General features: G+C 40.2%; 1 protein-coding gene and 1 pseudogene across 1 annotated transcript in view; one reads left to right on the forward strand and one right to left on the reverse strand.

The window, feature by feature from the left end:
* The window catches only part of TMEM38B (transmembrane protein 38B), an 80,863-nt gene extending 64,683 nt beyond the window's left edge, over positions 1 to 16,180 (reverse strand). The window contains exon 1 of the mRNA XM_004462353.4: positions 15,965 to 16,180. Within this exon, the coding sequence (XP_004462410.2) occupies positions 15,965 to 16,076 (112 nt within the window). The 5' untranslated portion in view covers positions 16,077 to 16,180. The remainder of the gene's footprint in view (positions 1 to 15,964) is intronic.
* Positions 5,004 to 6,072, forward strand: LOC101426869 (etoposide-induced protein 2.4 homolog pseudogene; annotated as a pseudogene).
* Positions 16,181 to 20,318: the final 4,138 nt, after the last annotated feature.

The following is a 20,318-nucleotide window of genomic DNA, read 5'->3' on the forward strand; positions in this document are numbered from 1 at the left end:
TAACAATTCTCTTAAGCCCAAGATATACAATTATTTTGAGTTCTTTCTGCAAAGCTGGGATGAGAATAAGACATCATGTTAGTGAAAGAGAAACTCAAAATTCCAATATCCTTAAATCAATGAGACTAAAATTTTATAAGAGAAAAAAAGGGGAAAAAACAGAGTTGAGGTGAGCAGATATGACTCAAGCAGCTGAGTGCCTGCTTCCCACATGGGAAGTCCCAAGTTCAGTTCCTGGTGCCTCCTAAAAATAAAAATAAAAATAAAATAAAAAAAACAAACAAACGAAAAAACCAACTCAGAGGAGCCAATGTGGTCCAATGGTTGAGTGCCGGCTTCCCACATATGAGGTCCTGGGTTCATTCCCCAGAGTATCAAAAAAAAAAAAAAAAACATAGCCTATTTTATCTATTTCAAGTATGCTTTTCTCATCAAAATTATTCAATAAAACTCTTATAGGCAAGTGAGCCTTGGGGATTATCTATGACACAAGTCAAGGATTTTTTTTTAGAAAGTATGAGGGCTTGAACCCAGGACCTTATACATGGGAAGCAGGTGCTCAACCATTGAGCCACATCCATTCCCCAATGAGAGCTGACCTTTTCATTTGTTTGATTTGTTTTCAGGCTATATTGGGGATCGAACCCAGGACCCCGTACATGGGAAGCAACTGCTCAAACACTTGAGCTACATCTGCTCCCTGAATTCAAGGATTTTTTATTCAAATATTAATCACTATAGGCTAAAGAGATCCACAGACACACCCTATGGTTATTTCCTCTGTTCCTTAATGTACAACTAGAATACACATACCTGACAACTACCACAATTGCCACATGAGTTCTATGATCCACGGTAAGGGCCATTATGGTATCAAGGGTCATGTGGAAACTACTACAACTTCCTCACCATGAGGAATACCAAAAGCAATACCAGACTGGTATTATAACCAAAGATTTGAAAGATGAAAAAGTGGTGACAGTTACCACATTCCATTTAACTTACCTCTTTGGCCTATACATAAGGCAGACAGATCTTGGAGAATGACTGTGGATTATCATAAACGTAGTCAGGCAGTGACTCTAATCGCAGCTGTTATCGAAGATGTAGTATTTTTACTAGAATAAAATCAATGTAACCTATAACCTGTCAAGAAAATGCTTTTTCTCCATATTAATTCACAAGAACCCCCAGAAATGTCTGTTGTTACCTGGCAAGATTAACAGTACATTATCACCATCTTGCTGCAGGTCTGTGTCAATTCTCCTGCTCTCATGGTCCACAGAGGCTTTGATCACATTGAAAAGTTCACACAATATCACACTGGTCCATTACACTTATGGCATTAAATTGATTAGATCTGATTAGCAGGAAGAAGTACTTTAGATATCTTAATAAAATATGCAAACCAGAAAGTGGGAAGTTAAACCCCCCTGCAGGGTTTCTATACCAGAGTCCAGTCATGAGACAATACTCCAGTTATTCTAACTGAAAGAATTTAATATAAAGAAATAAATCTGTATAAAATTATTAAGTAGGTTGTTGAAAAGGCAAAAAGTAAACAATAAGGTATCACAGAGGTATCAACTGCAGGAAAGTCTCCACTTTTAACGGGACAATGAAAATGGTTGAAATTATTAAAACTTAGAAGCTTGGAGGTAGAGATCTATAGAACTGAAACTTAGATGCCTGAGGAGGGGATACTGTTCAGCAGGTAATCACACCCAGCCCACTCATTTCACTAATAAAATACGAGTTTTAAGTTCTTATTCAAAGCTACCAAAAAAGTTTGTCATAGAGTTTGAACTAGAAGCTGACATCCTGACTTTATGAGCTCTTTATACCAAAACATACTCCCTGACTAATATTATTGTCAGGTCACGCAAATATTTTTATTTCCTTTCACTTAAAAAATATTAAAGATCATTAAATAAATGCTCTAAATTTAAAGAAGTAAATGATAGACTATTATTTCTGAGACACCCTTTCCCATCCTGCTATAGCTTTCTATAACATCATATAATAAAGGGGGCTTCTGGGGTATTGTGAATGTTCTATATTTGAGTGCTGACTACATGGATGTGTTCATTCTGAAAATTCATTGAGTTGTACATTTATAATTTTTACAATTTCCTGTGTTTTTTAATGTGAGGATTCACAAAATTGCAAAACTATGCTGCCATCATTTTCCCAGAGTCCCCAGAACTGATAAATTCTCGACCAATTAAAAATTTCATCTCCCACCAATATATAATATAATTCCTGATAAATAACAGTTTCAATGAATATTTGTTTAACTTAATGATGTATAAGAGAGGTTAGCAGAATAGTGGTGGCAGAATTCCAAGTAAAGGAACAGATTTCATGCATTAAAAACTAACAAAAATAACTGTAGTTTAAGTTTACAGGAAATTATACAAAAAAAATGGCAATAGGTATGAATGCAGGATTGAAGATAAGAGTTATTTTAATGCAGATAAACAAAGGAGATGGAGAAGACAGAGACTTAAAATGATCATAAGATATATCAAAATTGATGACGCAAATTTACTGTTAAAATGGCTTCGAACTAGAAATACCTAAATAATCTTTTTTTTCCAGTCACTTAATAAAATGCCCAGGAATATAGAGAAAAGAAAAAAATTAAACTACACAGCAAAAATTAAAAACAATAGACAGATGCCAGGGGTCAGGAAGAAATGGAATTAATTAGGAGACAAATGAAGGTAAACTGAAAAAACATATATTCCATTTGTTATACATCCTGGTGAAGCAGAATTCATGTAGAAAATGGAAGGGAAAGGACATCAGCCACATGGCAGAGGAAGAAACTCCAAACTCCCAATACCCTACAGAAACATCTAAAAACAGGTAGAAACTGTCAGAACAAACTTTCTCAAAACTCTGGAAAACAACATTTTACATCAATTATATGAACTCTGAATCAAGAAAAAGGCAAAATAAAAATGGTAAGAAAGGACACGATGGTCCCTCAGTCAAAAGATGGCAGCCTCAGCAGTTAGGGGTGCCATGACATTGCATGCAAGTTTTGGCCAGCCCATTCGTTTCGTCAGAAAAATTCCCTGGACTCCAGCTTCAAGTGAGCTGAGAAAACACTTTGCACAGTTTGGCAATGTATGAAAGCGCACTGTACCTTTTGACAGAGACTGGCTTTCACAGAGGTATAAGTTAGATTGTGTTTTCTATACAGGTTCAAGAACAAAGACGAAAACTTTTGCAAGGGGATCAAACAACTGATGAAGAAATAGATTTCTGAGACTATTACTTATAATTAAATGAGTAAACATAACTCTGAAAAAAAATGGTAGGAAAGTCTTAGGATGCTTTTACTAGCCCCTTCCCCACGTTCTCCAATGCCATGCAGCAGTCTGTAAGATGGCAGACAGCTTTTCAGCAGGAGTCCCTAGTCCCTGGTTCCAGGCAGAGTAGAGCACAGCTAATTTTCAAACAAGTGTATGTACTTCTGTTCCAGTCCCTCCTGGGGAATTTTAGTGACCATACAACACAAGGACTGCAGTCTCCACATACAAAAAAATTTGGAGGGAGAGTGTTTGTATTAAAAATTTCTTAAGAAAGAAAAGAGTTTGATAAAATCACTAAATAGGCTATACTACAGCCTTCAGCAATAATTTTTTTTAAAAGGAAATTCTGGGAAGTGGAAAATTTAATTTCCAGAATTTTCGCTAAATATTCAAATTCCAGATTTTGACAAAAAATTCTGGCAGCATACCAAAAAACAGGAAAGGAAGCCCATTCAAAGAAAAAAATAAAGCAACAGAAACCACTCCTGAGGAAGCTCAGACATTGGAATTATTAATCAAAAGTCAGGCTCAAGGAGTAACATGCTTTGTTGTGGACAAAGAGAAAAATAATTCTGATAGCAGATGAACTGTAGCTTTTTGTACTATACAGTCTGATTTCCAGAGAATGATTCTTTGGGGAATGGAAAAAGAGTAGAGATATACTAAGAAGAAAAAAAAATCTAAATTATCTGTTTCCCTTCCAACATAAAAAGAGCTTGAAGTTTTCACTCCTGTCCTACCAACAAGAAAACAGTTGAATAAACTGAAAAACAACAACTTTTCTTAGATTGGTCAAAGAATTGAGTTCATAGGGCAAGCCACTACCCCAAAATCTAGAGAGGCAAGTACAGAGAACCACAGAATCACAGCTTACCTAGAACAGAAGCCCAGAAGTTTCACACAGGTTCTTACCAGTAGCAACACTTAAACTGTAATTGACCAACTGCTGGATGTTCAGTGTGGACTAGCTTTGTAATTCATCAAAGCAGGGGCTTCTCTGCCGAATACACTCAAATAACCAACTCCTGAGATACCAGGTTTCAAAGGGAAAAGTTTATTGATAAGCACAAAGCAGGAGATCACATGGCCTATCAGCCTAAAATTTGTCTTCTGAAGTCTAAGGGTTTTTATGGATTCAAACAAGGGGAGATAAAGTTGTTACCATTAGAATAACAAGTATAAACGAGAACTGTACTAAGCTAGAATAACCATTAAAGTAGCTAGTAAAAACAAGGTCTGCAACTAGGTTTAAATAACTATTACAAGAGCAAGTATAATCACTGTAGTCAGCTTGATTAAAAACTCCATGAGGTCAGATATTAGGGGGATTCCCTTAGGGAGAACCCCAATAGGTTCTGTGAATATTGGAAAAAAATCACCTCGTGCTTCCAATAGGGAGAGGGGAAAAGTAATCATTTTGAAACATGCCTGAACTTGTTCTTAACCAATGTCTGTCCTCAAGGAAAGCTATTTAACCAGAGCCTAAGCAACATGGGGGAAAGGAAACATTCAACTCCAGGTCCCTCTAGCATTCTTGCCTCACCTATGGGGCTAGAAAAAAAAGACAATTACTTGTGAGTCTTCCAAATGCTTCTTTCTCCCTTCCAATCTTGTTAATTTCAACTCTGAGTATCCTGGTCTTTTAAAGGAAAGTCCTTCACAATTAAAAAAAATTGGGGGTGCTTCTCTCTCATCTGTGTAGTTGATAGTTTGAGTAGTGAAGAGATGGTTGAATGGCTGCCATTGTCAAAACCTTTCTTCAGGACTTCGGTAGGGGAATCAAAGACTCCATCTGGGGTATTTGTACCATCTCAAAGCTAGATGCTTGAATCCAGCAAAAGAGAGAGGAACAGTGTTAGAGAAGAGCAAGTAGCGTCTTGGCCCAGCAAAGGGCCCAGTGCATAGAATGGAAGCAGGAGAGCGAACCACATATTGTTAGAATTTTCCAGTGCTGTACTTGGAATGCCAAATATTCTGGTTTAATTTCCTCTTGTTTTATTGAGTGTTTATTCCTGTGCTTCAGTCAGTAACAGCACAAATTACTGGTGATCCAGCACTATATGGAGATGTTTGGTTGTGGCTGGAATTCTTCCCTAAAGCAATTTTCAGTGCTCTCTGGGTGCTCCCCATTTGCGTTTATTAAAGTTATCAACGCCATTTGGTTTCAAGACACATCTGATCTGTCATTTGAGGTATCAGGGAGGAAGCCTCACCCATTCCCTAGTGTCAGCAAAATAGTTGCTGAGGTAATCTTCAACCTTTTGCTGCAGGCTCTTTTCCTCATCCAGGGGATGTTTGCAAGTCTCTTTCCAATCTATCTTTTTGATCAGCTGGTTAGTCTCCTGCATATGTCCCTTCTCTACTCATTTTACTACTTCAAAGATCACTGGTTCAAGAAAGGAATTGAAATGCACCAGCAGCTGTCAAATATAGAAAGGGACTGGCCTTTTTACTTTGGATTTGATTTGCCCTTGGCTTTTCTCACAGTGACACAGTCCTCATACATTATCAGAGGTTACCTTTTCTCTATCTTCTTTCCTATATTCATTATCAGCGCCAATGAAGCAAAGACACCTGGCAAAGATACCTTTTCCAGCCACGCCTCTTTTCCTCGGTGGTCTTCTTCAGCAACAGACTCTTCCACAAGACAGTCTATCTGCAGTCTGCCCTGAGCAGCTCAACCTCTGCAGAGAAGTTCTCTTCAATGCATCCATCAGAGGCCATATTGAAGGCTGCTGCAGGCCACTGAATCTCCTGCCATTCGAAGGGAGTAGGTGGGATTGGAAGGCTGCGGCAGATCTTTTCCCTGTTCACCTTCCCCTAACCAGGGAAGGAAGGACTCACTCTGCCAAGGGCCCCCTTCATATTCCCTTCTTTCTGAGGAACTGGAATTTTTGTCTCTGGTGCACATATGGGAGAATCTCCTGGCACCAATACGTGGATTTTTAACACCACCCTAAGTCTGAAAGGATCACAGGTTTTTCAGCAGCTATTTTCTAGCTTTGGCCAGATGCCATGCCCGGGATGATCTGAATTCTTGTTTTTCTCCCTGTGCCATTTACCCTCCTATCTCCCCTTCCTGCTTTCCACCATCTTTGAATGAATGGATTTCGTAAATCTAGCTGTTGTAATTTGTGGATTTGTTTTTTGTTGCTGTTCTGTGAAGCACATACATCGGATGTGGGCTAAAGGAGTTGCTCCTGGTCACTCCCTTTACAGCCATTACTGTCCTGTTTCTTGTAACTCACGTTAGGTTTGGGTCTCTTGCTTCACTGCAAAAAACAAGCCTGATAAAACGGCACAGGAGAAAAGACCTCCCGGCCAGATCTGATGGGTTTTGAGGAGCGATTTTCTCTCTTCCCATTGAAGGGGGAAAAGCTTTTTTTCACTGGCACACTTAAAGTTCCCCAAGTGTGGGGAGGTACCAATTCTGGACAAGTGCCACTGCAGTAGAGAATTGTCAGAGAACCTAAACATTTAAACACTGAGAGGTACGAAATTTACTGTTGGCCACTGCCACGTCTGTCTGGTATTTCAAAGGAATATTGGGTATTGCAAATAGGAACTGAAGGGGTAATTAAACACATTAAACCTGTGAGGGGAAAAAAAGAAATACTTGTGAGGGTCACAGCCCAGAGGCACAGGCTCACAAAAGGACTGAGACCTAATTTTAGGTTACAGAACATTTCCAATTCCCCAAAATTTTACCACATCAACAGGACTTTGGCATAACAGGAAATTACAGCTGAAAAGAATAAATAAATCAATGGAATAGAATAGAGAGCCGAGAAATAGACCTCCACAAATATATTCGATGGATCTTTGACAAAGGAACAAAGACAATTCAACAGAAAAAGGATTGTCTTTTCAATAAATAGTGCTGGAACAACTAGACACCCATAGACACACACACACAAAAGAAGCTAGTTACAGACCTTACATGTCTCACAAAAACTAACTCAAAATGGACCTAAATATAAAACACAATTAATCAACTTCTAGAAGATAACATAGGAAAAAGTCTAGGTGACCCTGGATTTGGCGATGACTTTTTAAATACAACAAAATTTGATCCATAAAAGAAAAAATTAATAAACTGGACTTAATTGAAATTGAAAAAAAAAAAAAAACTTCTGCTTTACAAAGGACACTGTTAGAACAAAAAGGCAAACCACAGATTGGGAGACAAGCCACAGGTTGGGACAAATATTTGCAAAACACATATCTGATAAAGGACCTGAATCCAAAATACACAAAGAACTCTTAGAAGTCAACAATAAGAAAACAACCAATCAACTGAAAACAGGGCAAATTTCTGAACAAATACTTCACCAAAGAAGATGTACAAATGGCAAAAAAGGATAAAAGATGTCATTATGGAATTGTTAATTAAAACAATGAAACCACTGCACATTTATTAAATGGCTAAAATCAAAATTGACCCACCACCAAATGTTGATGGGGCCATGGAGCCACAGGAACTCTCATTCACTGTTGGTCAGAAAACAAAACGTTACAGCTGCTTTGGCATACAGTTTGGCAGTTCCTTACCAAGTTAAACATAAGCTTACCATACAATTGAGCAATTATGCACCTAGGTAGTTCCCTAAATGAGTTGAAAACTTATGTCTACACAAAAACTTGCACATTAATGTTTATAGCAGCTTTCTTCATAAATACCAAAAATTGGAAGCAACTAAGATGTCCTTCTATAGGTGAATGAGTAAACAAACTGGTACAGCCATACAATGGAACATTATTCAGTGATAAAAAGCAATGCGCTCTAGGGAAGCAATTGTGGCTGAACTGATGGAGCATCCACCTGCCATATAGAGGGTCCAGGGTTTGATACCCAGGGCCTCCTGACCTGTGTGGTGAGCTGGCTCACGTGCAATGCTGCTGTGCGCAAAGAGTGCTGTGCCATGCAGGGGTGTCCCCATGTAGGGGTGCCCCACATGCAAGGAGAGCCACCCCAGCAAAAAAATGCAGCCCGCCCAGGAGTTGCGCCGCACACATGGAGAGCTGACGCAGCAAGATGATGCAACAAAAAAAAAGCAACACACTTTCCCAGTGCCGCATGACAAGAATGCATGCAGACACAGAAGAACACACAGCAAACAGACACAGAGAAGGCAACAGGGGGAAGGGGAGAGAAATTTTTAAAAATAAATCTTAAAGAAAAAAAAAAGCAATGCACTCTCAAGCCAGAAAAAGATGGTAGAAGAACCTTAAATGCATACTGCTAGGCAAAAGAAGCCCGTTCTGAAAAGGCTACATACTCTATGATTCCAACTATGTGACATTCTGGAAAAGGCAAAATTATAGACAGTACAAAGATCAGTGGTTGCCAGGGATTCAGGGAGAGGGGAGAAGGGATAAACAGGTAAAGCATAGGGTTCTTATAGGACAGTGAAACTGTTCTGTATGATACTGTAATTGTAGAGACATTAGATATTTGTTAAAACCCACAGAACTACACAATACAAAGAGTAATCCCTAATATAAACTATGGTCTTTAGTTAATAATAAATTATCAATATAAAGGTTTATCAACTGTAACAAACATACCACAACTATGCAAAATGTTAATAATAGGGGAAACTGTGTAGGAAAGTGGGGGTAGGGGGTACATGGAAAATCTCTGTAAGTTTTGTACACTTTTTCTGCAAACTTAAACTGCTCAAAAAATAAATCCTATTTTTAAGAAATCTAACAGAAACTAGACCTTGGACTAGGAGAAGTACACATGCATCGGTCAGCTCTTCAGTTCCATTATGAAAAAGGATTACAATGACTACACTAATAGAGAGCAATGCAAGCTACTCACTGTGTATCTGCTCAGAGAATCTGGACGAATACATCGTATTCAAAATAATTTGAAAGAGAAAAAGACACATGTGCACCTATAAAAAATTACAATAGGAAGCTATGATGTAGATGAACCTAAAAAACATGCTAAGTGAAAGAAGTCAGACACAAAAGACCACAGACTATATGATTCCATTTATATGAAATATCCAGAATAAGTAAATCCACAGAGACAGGATGTGCATTGCTGGTTGTCAGGGGCTGGAGAGTTTCCTTTTAAAGGTGACAAAAATGTTTTTGGACTAGACAGAAGTTTTAGTTGTACAACATTGTGATTATACTTAAGACCACTGAATTAAATGGTTAATTTTATGTTATGTGAATTCTACCTCAATAAAAAATAATAATTACCATAAGATATAGGAAAGTGACTAAGATCCAGAAGATTCAAATGAAAAGCATAATATTTAAGAATGAAATACTGAAGAATCCAGAGAAATTTTCTAGAATATAAAGTGTACATCTACCCCCAATAGATTTGGAAATCTAAAGGAAACAGATGAACCTTCAGGGAAATATAGATTACCAAAATAACTTAAAACTTGATTGAAAAAAAGATTAAGGTATTAAGATTTACCCATTAAAATGCACCAATAAGCAGATGGTTTCTTACTGACATCTACCAAATATCAAGGAACAAACAATGTCTATCAAATAAACTACCTTGAGATTTAACATGGAGAGCTTCCCAATCTATTCTCCAAAAACAGCATAACCTTGATACCCAAACTCCAAAAGTATAACACAGTAAAAGAACCCTAATATCCATTATAAACAAAAATGTTATATAAAAATCCCTAAAGAATTAAAATAATGCATCATAATCAAGTAGAGTTCATCCAAGAATGCAGGGATCATTCATCATTAAAAGAAATATATTACGTAATTCATCACATTACATTTCTAAATAGGAAAACCAATACAATCATCTTAGAAAAATTTTTTAAAACTGCATTTGATATAATGTCACCTTCTTTACCAGTATGGGGTGGAAAAGTACAGAGACATCCTAAAAAGTTAGGAACAAAATAAAATTTCCTTAGACTAAGAGACCTATGGCAAACATCACATTTGATACAACTTTAGGAGCATTCCCATACAATCAGGAATAAGCCAAGTCCACTCCCTATCACCACTACTTTTCAACATTCATCCCAAAGGACGTAGTTGATGTAAAGAGGCTAGAAAAAGAAATGAGGGTTATTCATTATAAACAAACAAAAAAACTACTATGACAAACTTAAAAGGAATTTATTAGAATATCAGTAGCTCACAGAAAAAATGAGAGGCCAAAGGAAACAAGCAAGAACTAAGGACGCTCCAGAGAGCTAACAGAGGGTATAATCTTAATAACTGTCTGAGAGCAGAATCAATCCAATGAGCTCACTCTGCTGAGATCACTGAGTTCCAGCTGCACCTTTCACCCATGCATCATTCACTTAAGATTCAAGACTTAAAAAGAAATGTCCATACAAGACAAAAATACTACAGATAAAGTACATATACATATATTTTAAGTATAGAACTTATTTTTCAGAAGAATGAAGGTGAATATTTGTATAATCATAGGATTGGGAAAGCCCTTCCTAAAATAACATACAAATCCCAGAAGTCATGAAGAAAATAAAATTAACAAATTTGTCTATGGAAAACTAAATAGATTTTGCTATGAAAAATCTAAATCTTCTGCCATAAAAGGCAGCAAGAGTTAAGAAAAAATGTTTACATATATGAATAGAATCAAAATCCTAGATAGGAAAAACAAATCAACAAAACAAAAGAGTAAGAACTACAGACTGATAGAAAAATAGGCAAAAAGTATTATTACAAGCAACTTGGGGAAGTGGAAGTACAAATAGTCATAAACTTAAGAAGCAAAAACCCATTAATAACCATAACAAATGCAAATGAAAACTATGTCAAAATACTTAAGATAGATAACAGCCAATACTGTCAAAGGTGTTAGCAAACAGGTACTCTAATACTAATTTGGTAAATGTTTTTTTTGTTTGTTTGTTTTTTTTGAGAGCTAGAAACTCTTTTTTATTGGGAAAGAAAGTGGATTATTTCATACATATGTCAGGGACATATATCAGGGAAGTGCCTGCCTGGCCTGGCCCACTGAGGTTGAGGTGAGCAAAACTACTTGGCCAGGCAGACCTGGGAAGGGGGACCCTGAGCTGGCAAGCATCGGGGCCATTTAGAATTTCCCCTTTGGAAGTTGGGTCCCTTCTGCATACTCCCCAGAAGGGCTGAGGCAGCTCTGTTCTTCACCTTGGCATCCATAGGTGTGTTTTGCTTCAGGAGAAGAAAATGGTGATGAGCTGAGGGATCCATAGTGTAGTAAACTTTTGCACTGTGTGGGATCTGCAGCACTCTTCCCCTCGGTTCCTGTTCCTTCAGGCCCTGGCCTCCTGGCTGCTCCTGGGGCTGCCCAGCAGGTAAATGTTTAAATAGATGCATTGTGTTAGGTCATTTGTTAGATGCTATTTAAATAGCAGGCTTAAAATTCCACTTCTAGGAATCTACACTAAAGAAATATTTTCACATGTGTATAAATATGTATAAGGATATATAACGCAAAACTGTTTATAATATGGATTGTAAATAGGCCAAAAGTCCATTAATAAGGGAATGGTTAAAATACTATTTTTCATAAAACTGAATGTAATGCAGCTGTTTAAAAAGAAAACTATCCTGGGGAACGGATGTAACTCAAGTAGTTGAGCGCCTGCTTCCCATGTACAAGATCCCGGGTTCAATCTCTGTACCTTCTAAAAAAAAAAAAAACTACTATCCTTTCCCTATCAGTCCAAATAGATGTGTGTGTGTATATGTATGTTCATATATATACATAAAACCATTCACGTAAATATTTAAAAACAAACAAAATACTCTATGTATACGTGTATACACACAGAGAAAGGTCCTACAGGACGTACTGGAGCCTTGCCTAGCATGTTCACTCACGTCTCCCCAGCACACAGAGGCTCTCAACAAATTACTACAGAATGAATCAATGAACAAACAAATCACTACATACGGAATTTCCTCACAGAAAGTTACTTTTTTCTCTGCCCCCTCTTTTTCAGCTTCATGGCCTTTGCCTCAATTCTCCCTCTCTACACAATTTTCTCTAGATTACTGCCTCCTAAAACGGCCTACTAGGAAACTCTCTAAATCTTATCACACCAACAGTTTTTCTAAAACTCAAATTTTAATCAAAGTAATTACCTTACTTAAAATCTGTTAAAGGCTCATAACAAAAAAATCAAACTCCACAGTATAAATTAACAGGTCTGGTCATCACGTCAGAAGCAGCAGCATAATGCAATGGTTAGGGGAAATGGAAAGGAGAAATGAGTTTATATGGCTACGAGTTTCTAAAAAAGAGTCTGGAGGCTGGCAGAAGGTTTGCCCTCATGCACAACTGAGCAGAGTCAGAGAGACAGATAAAGCAGATACAACCCCCAGATATTGGTTCCTTTGAGGGCTAAAGAGACCCATGGGAGTTATGGTCATGGCCGATGGGGTTAACTACCAGGGCAGATGGCCCCTCTTTGGAAATGGTGTTTATGTGTGATGAATCTGGACTCAGATGGGATCTCCCTTCATAAGACTTTCATGCTAATGTGCTGGAGGTGCAGTTAATGTTGGGGTTTAAGATATATTTAGGGGATTTGAATCTCTGGACTGACAATGTGATAGCCAGATCCTGAGCCTCAACAGACTCCAGCACCTACAATCTGATTTATTGGACTTACCACACTCAGCTAAGATGGAGGTGAAGAAGGACAACCACCACACCATGAAGCCTAGAGTGATTACAACTGAAAATGGGAGGATTGCATCCAGCATCCAGGTGGAATCTGAGCCTCCTCTTGACATAAAGGTGCAATGGACACAACCAATCCAGTGTCCACATAGAAGAGGTGGCATTGGATTGGGAAAAGTGGACATAATGGACAAAGGGTATGGGGAAAGGCAGGAAGAGATGAGAGGTGGAGGCGTCTTCGGGACATGGAGCTGCCCTGGATGGTGCTTCAGAGGTAATCACCGGACATTGTAAATCCTCACAGGGCCTACATGATGGAATAGAGGAGAGTATGGGCCATGATGTGAACCAATGTATATGAGGTGCAGAGGTGCCCAAAGATGTACTTACCAAATCCAATGGATGTGTCATGATGATGGGAACGAGTGTTGGTGGGGGGGGGGGAGAGGGGGGGTGGGGGGGTGGGGTTGAATGGGACCTCACATATATATTTTTAATGTAATATTATTACAAAGTCAATAAAAAATAAAAAAATTAAAAAAAAAAAAAATAATAATAATGCAATGGTTAAGTGCATGGGCTTCCCAAACAGACAGCCTAGTTTCAAATGCCAACTCTGCCACTTAATTACATAAAGGACTTGGACAAGTACTCAACCTTTTCAAGCATGCTAGATTTCTGTGAGAATTAGAGGAGTTAACGCATATATAGTGCTTAACAACATGCCCAGGGCTCGAAAGATTTGCTATACATATGAGTACTATTATGTCCTTGTCTATCTCTATAATCTCATCTCTTGCCACTTTCTGTATTTTCCCATCTCCCTTCCCCCCACCTCATCTTGACACCATATATCATGCACCAACCACACTGAGCTGCTATTCAAGCACACCATGTTATTTCACCTCTATGCCTTTGTTCGTTCTGTTCCCAATGTATGAAAGACCCCTCTCTCTCTTCTCTACAAAGAGTACCTACTCATGACCTCTGTGTAGTCTTTCCTGACAAACCCAGTGGTTCTTTCAAATGCAGTCCCATAGTACTTTCTTTATTCCTGTAGGACCGAACGTATACCTAGTTGTATTGTATTTCTTTAGCTGTCACTGACTGTGAGCAAAAAATATCTTATGCATTTTGCATCCTCAGAGGCCAGTAGTGGATAGTACATAAAAGATGCTCAATAAATCTTGTTGATTGAATAAAGGATAAATGGAATAATGAAAGAGAGGAGGAGGTAGAGAAAGAAATGGAAGACAAAGAATGGATATTACAAGTTAAGTCAGAATAACCAAGAAAAAAATTTCAGAGAAAGAAAAAGGCCAACAACTCCCTCTACACAGAACACCATTCCCCACTTGTTTCAACACACACACTTCAAACAGTATTTTCTTAGGATCATTTAATTGCCATTTGTATTGGAAGGATTCTTTGAGGAAATGAAGTTGATGTGAAAATAACCCATAAAATAAGATCTGCCTAGATCATCCATTTCAGAATTTAGCCAACTTGAAAGAAAAAAAAAAAACGTGTATGTGGGCTTTTGTGTGTTTCACATGTTAAATCAGGGTTCTAAAAACATTGAGAACTCATGAAACCACTAAATATTTTTACGCTAAATTCTATCATTTCTATCTCTTTACAGGTACTGACCCAAGAATATAAAATTTTTTCACACCACATATAATACTGCCTTGGCATTCAATTAGCTTAGCAGTTCTCAACTTTTTGGGTCTCATGATCCCTCCACATCCCTAGAACTTAGTGAGCAGATGGATGGTTGCCAGGGACCCAGGGAGGATTTATTACGAAAGGAGCTGAGTGTATCTTGGGTGGATGACTAAATTGTTCTATATCTTGATAGCGGCGGTGGCTACATGAGCGTAAAGTTTGTTTGACCTCATTCAGCTCAAAATTTCTTGCTTCCCCACACCCAAAGAGTCAGACTGAGCTACAAACTTAAATGGAAATGAAAAATATTTCTGAGGATCAAAGGTTTAAATGTCCAAAAGGGGAGTGGATGTAGGTCAAGTAGTTAAGTATCTGCTTCCCATCAAAACAAAGGAAAAAAACAACTCTCACTGCGGAGAGGACAGAGCTCGGTGGCTGAGCGTCTGCTTCCCATATACCAGGTCCTGGGTTCAATTCCAGGTACCTCCTAAAAAAAAAGGCCATAAAAGACGTATAGCACCATCCTTAGGTCCTCATTCGTCGACTGTTGGACAAGCAGATAAGACAGCGTGAACACACAGAAAGTAGAAAAAGAGATGCCTGCCTCAAAAAAAAAAAAAAAAAAAAAAGTAAAGCCATCTAGGAACAAACACACCCTGAATGGAAAATACAAATATTTCTCCCCGATCACACAATTAAACGAACTCAAAATGCTGTGTTGAGATTTTATCCCCATTCTACAGACGGGCCGATGAGCCACGGGATTTTTACTTGTACAATGTCACTCAACTGTCACTCTGAAATGGACACCCCTTCGCGTCCCAGCATTTTGGTAGAACGCGTCTTCACCGGAACCTCGCTGAGGCTTCGTGTTTAAGTGTTGATACAACTTTCAGAACTGAAGAGGAGTCGGTGAAGAGTCACTGCTCCAAGTGACTAAATCAGAGACTTGCTGTCCCTGGGAGTTTCGTACTCAGGTGACTTTTCAATAATTCCCGGGGAAGTGGTGTAACGCCAGGAGACCGCGAAAACCCGCGCCGGGCACCGGCAGAGCCTTGGCTCCCAGAGGCGACAGCGGCTTCCCCGCACCTGCCCTGGACTCCGGGCCCCGCACGGCCCTGCGCAGAGTCGGGGGCCCGAGGTCGCGCCGCCCTCCACGAGCCCTGCCTTCGGTTTCCCCATCTGTCCTCAAGCTGTCGCACGGACCGGCCCCCGCGCCCCTCCAACGGGAAGTGACCGCGCAGGCGTCCGCCCGGCCGCCCACCCGCCTCGGGCCGTCCGCGCCGCGAAGGGGGACCTGAGGGGGCCGGTCCCGGCGTCCCACACTCACCCGGCTGATGTCTCATGGCCATCAGGGACACCAGATAGTGGGCGATGTCAAAAAAGGGGAACATGGAAGTGCGGGAGAAGGCAAGAGTTAGCTCATCCCACGCCGAATCCATGACGACTACCGTCCGCGGCGGCCGAGGCGGCGGCGGCGGCGGCGGCGGGTGCCCGGGGCGCGCGGGGCGCGCTGGGGGAGGGAAGGAGGCGGGCGCGCGCGCCTCCGCGCGGCCTCGAGGCCCGCGCGTGCGCCCTAGCCCCCAGCGGCGGCGCGCGCGGGGCGGGGCCGCGAGTCGGCAGGCTCGAGCGCCGAGGCCGTCGGCAGGTGGGCGGGGCGAGCGGGTCCCGCGCGGAGCCGACTGCGCGGTGCTGCCGGCGTCGCCTTAGAAGGAGCCAGCCCTGCCCGCCGCTGGGCGCTGGGCCGGACCCCGGGGAAGTGGCCGCGCGGATATAGCACGGCCCTGCAGGCGACACGCTCAGACTCGGGTTTATTTTTGTAAATTGATGTCATTCGCCCAACATGTATTGAGCAACCACAATGAGCAAGTTACACACCGTGACTTATTGGAGACCCAAAAAGGAATAAAATAATAACCTTCTCTCAAGAACCTTAGCGTTTTGCAAGAGAGATTTAAAAAAAGAGAGAGAGAAAGAAAAGAAAAACTCACGGAATTTGTACAAAGCAAGTAGAAGCATCGGTGACTGCTAGGGCAGTTCAAAGGAGAGGATTATTTCAGGCACGGGGATAAGGTGTCCTGTGAGCTGGACTTTTAAAAGCCCTGTGAGATCTGAACGTGCAGACATGGAGGGAGATACTTGACTAGACTAGGAAATGAGCAGTGAGGCTGAAAAAAAGTCTTTAAATGGCAGACTAGGACTCAAAAAAAGTATTTTACTGTTGCCAACAGTGAAATCCAAAGTTTTGAGCAGGGGAATCAAATCAAGCAGACGAGAATCTAGTACTTAGTATGTGCCAAACTGTTCTAAGCACTTTACACATGTTAACTCATTTAATCCTCAGGACAGCCCTGTGTGGTGGGTACTGTTTATTACCCCCTATTTGACAGATAAGGAAACTGAGGCACACTGAGGTTAAATAACTTGCCCAGACGTATCAGAGCCAGAATCCATTCTCCCATTCTCTTAACCACTTTGCTAAGCAGGTTTTGCGGGGAGGCGAGGGTGGTAGGTGGGATAGGGGAGGATGGGGGATCAATCAACTGAGTTAGTGATAGACTGGTGAGAAGAGATTAGAGATAGGAAATAGAAAATATGCCAAGTATCCACCCATCAAAGGAAAAGGTAGTGGAGGCTGAGGGCAGTAGTTAAAGGAAAGAGGATCCAGATCAGAAAAGACACATTAATGTCAAAGAAGGAAATGGGCAGTGGGTAAGTAGGAGGATTGTGGTTGCATTCAGAAAAATAGGAATCAAGGAGAAGGAGCAGATTTGATGTAAAAGTACACAAGCTTAGTTAGGCACATTTTTGTTGGATGTGTCAACAAATCATGCTGGCACAAGGATACTGGAAATACATGGAGAGCTGCTGTATAAGAGCTGTATGGGCATATCACTGCAAAAGAAGAATTACACTGATATTTTTCACGAATATTTTTTACGAATATTTTTTTTTAAGATCTATTTTATTTATTTATTTCTCTCCCCTTCCGCCTCACCCCACCGCGCCCCGCCCCAGTTGTCTGTTCTCTGTGTCTATTTGCTGCGTCTTCTTTGTCCGCTTCTGTTGTCAGCAGCATGAGAATCTGTGTCTCTTTTTGTTGTGTCATCTCGTTGTGTCAGCTCTCCGTGTGTGCAGCACCATTCCTGGGCAGGCTGCACTTTCTTTCGCACTGGGCGGCTCTCCTTACGCGGCGCACTCCTTGCACATGGGGCTCCCCTACGCAGGGGACACCCCTGCGTGGCAGGGCACTCCTTGCGTGCATCAGCACTGCGTGTGGGTCAGCTCCACACGGGTCGAGGAGGCTGGGGTTTGAACTGCGGACCTCCCATGTGGTAGACAGATGCCCTAACCACTGGGCCAAGTCCACTTCCCCCAAATATTTATCCATTAATTTTAACTCATTCAACAAATCTATGTGTGTGTATGCCTACTATGTACTAGTCATTCTACTGGATATCAGAGGTATTGTCCTAGACACTGTTAAAATCAAAGGAAAATTGTAGTAAATCTCTACATTTCATTATTTATCAAGAAAGATTCAGGCGGCGGACTTGGCTCAGTGGTGAGGGCGTCCGTCTACCACATGGGAGGTCCGGGGTTCAAACCCCGGGCCTCCTTGACCCATGTGGAGCTGGCCTACGCGCAGCGCTGATGCGTGCAAGCAGTGCCCTGCCATGCAGGGGTGCCCCCAAGTAGGGGAGCCCCATGTGCAAGGAGTGCGCTTCATAAGGAGAGCGGCCCAGCACCAAAGAAAGTGCAGCCTGCCCAGGAATGGTGCCGCTCACACGGAGAACTGACACAATGAGATGACGCAACAAAAAGAAACACAGATTCTCATGCTGCTGACAACAGAAGCAGACAAAGATGCAGCAAATAGACACAGAAAACAGACAACCAGGGTTGGGGGGGAAGGGGAGAGAAATAAATAAATAAAAGAAAGATTCAACTATATAAAATATTTTTCATATGTAATTTTCAAGCCAAACACTACCTACAGAGAGAGGTCTTTAGACCTTTAACCAAACTTCCTTGCAAAATCAAATAAAAAAGAAAAGCAGTGGTGATTAATTTACTTTTTTGTTTGCATCAGTTCTCCCTTACTTTGTATACATTCCCTTATCTTTGGAATCATAGTGTTGTGAATTTGGGGACAGAACTTGGATATTATTTCATAAAAGATTTTACATTATAACAGTCTTAAATTTCAGAAAACATGCGTTTCATCCTTGGACTTGAAAAAACTAAATATGAAGTAATCCTTATATGGATTATCTCTAAGTCTTGAGTCTATGCCAGTATCATTCATGGGTATAATTAAAGTTCATTATTAATATCAAAAAGGCAACAGCAAAAAGCATCAGATTTTTGTTTTAAAAGAAATTAACCCAAGTATTTTTACATAACCTAAACAGACAAATTCCAACAGAAGGGAATTAATCATAGACTCTATAAGTGATCTGAAGTTTGTTTCATTTCAAAGTTGTAAGAGTAAGCTTGGCCTCATCTGCCTAGAGCCTAAAAAATTTTTTTTAATCTAAGGAAAATGAAATAGTAATCTCTAGCTAAATTTTAAATGTGTTCACTATAATTGCTTCTGGCTAATGCTCGAGTTATTTAGCCTAACAAAATGGGGAAGAAAAAGGGGAATGGAAAGAGGGAAGACTTTGAATTGGTAATGAGAGCAGGGCAAGACTTGGGCAAATTATGTGTGAAAATTCAAAAATTTTCCTTACTTTGGAAGCTGTTTACAAAGTTACATAATTATTGCAGATAAAATGAATCAAATAAAATATAGTTATCCACTGGAAAATGAAACTAGTCTAACTGTACAGACAGGCGTTTTGAATTTTTTTGTACGTTCAAACAATGCAAAATTCCCTTATTTTTATAAAGGCTTCTCAGCAGCAGCACTGTAGATATTTTGAACTGAATTTGTGATGGGGGTTGGGCTGTGCATCGCAGGTTGTCGGACAGCATCCCTGGCTTTTCCCCACTAGATGCCAGTAGCACACACACGCCTCCAGTTGTGATAGCCAGAAATGTGTCGAGACATCGCTAGATGTCCCCTGGAGAGGAGGGGGCAAAATTATCATTGGTTCACAAACACACTGTTTATAAATATATACACTATTTTCCAGCCGTATGAATCTTTATTATCCAAACCTGGAACATTAAGGTCATATCACTAATAATCAACACCAGGTTAATTCTAGAGAAATTCACTTAACCCATCTTGGTATCAGCATGCTCATCCGTTCCTTTGGCTCCTGCTGGCATCGTGCTGGAAACCCAGCATCAACAAATGCAACCCCGGCTGCATGTTCCCTGCAGTACTGGTATCTATCCACTGGGTGACATACTTTTCATTTTGGGACATCAATACAGTATGAAAAACTTTTTTTTAAAGGACCATAAAGAGTTCATATCCAAGGAACCAAATGCACTTCCAAACTTTCGTATCTTGGTTAGGCATTTTTCATTCTAAAGTTATTTTGATAGGCACTTGAAAGTTACACCGTATTGAATTACATTGTAAGAAAATGTGACATTTAAGATAAAATATGTTTAATTTGAATTCAATTTTTTTAATGTGTGGTATTATCAAGGAGATTTAACTAGAGAGCAGCAGTTGCCTTCCTAATGTCTACTGAATTCAATCGTACAATGAGATCCTGGTATAT

This window comes from Dasypus novemcinctus, chromosome 8 (assembly GCF_030445035.2).
Source record: "Dasypus novemcinctus isolate mDasNov1 chromosome 8, mDasNov1.1.hap2, whole genome shotgun sequence".
Classification (NCBI taxonomy): Eukaryota; Metazoa; Chordata; class Mammalia; order Cingulata; family Dasypodidae; genus Dasypus; species Dasypus novemcinctus.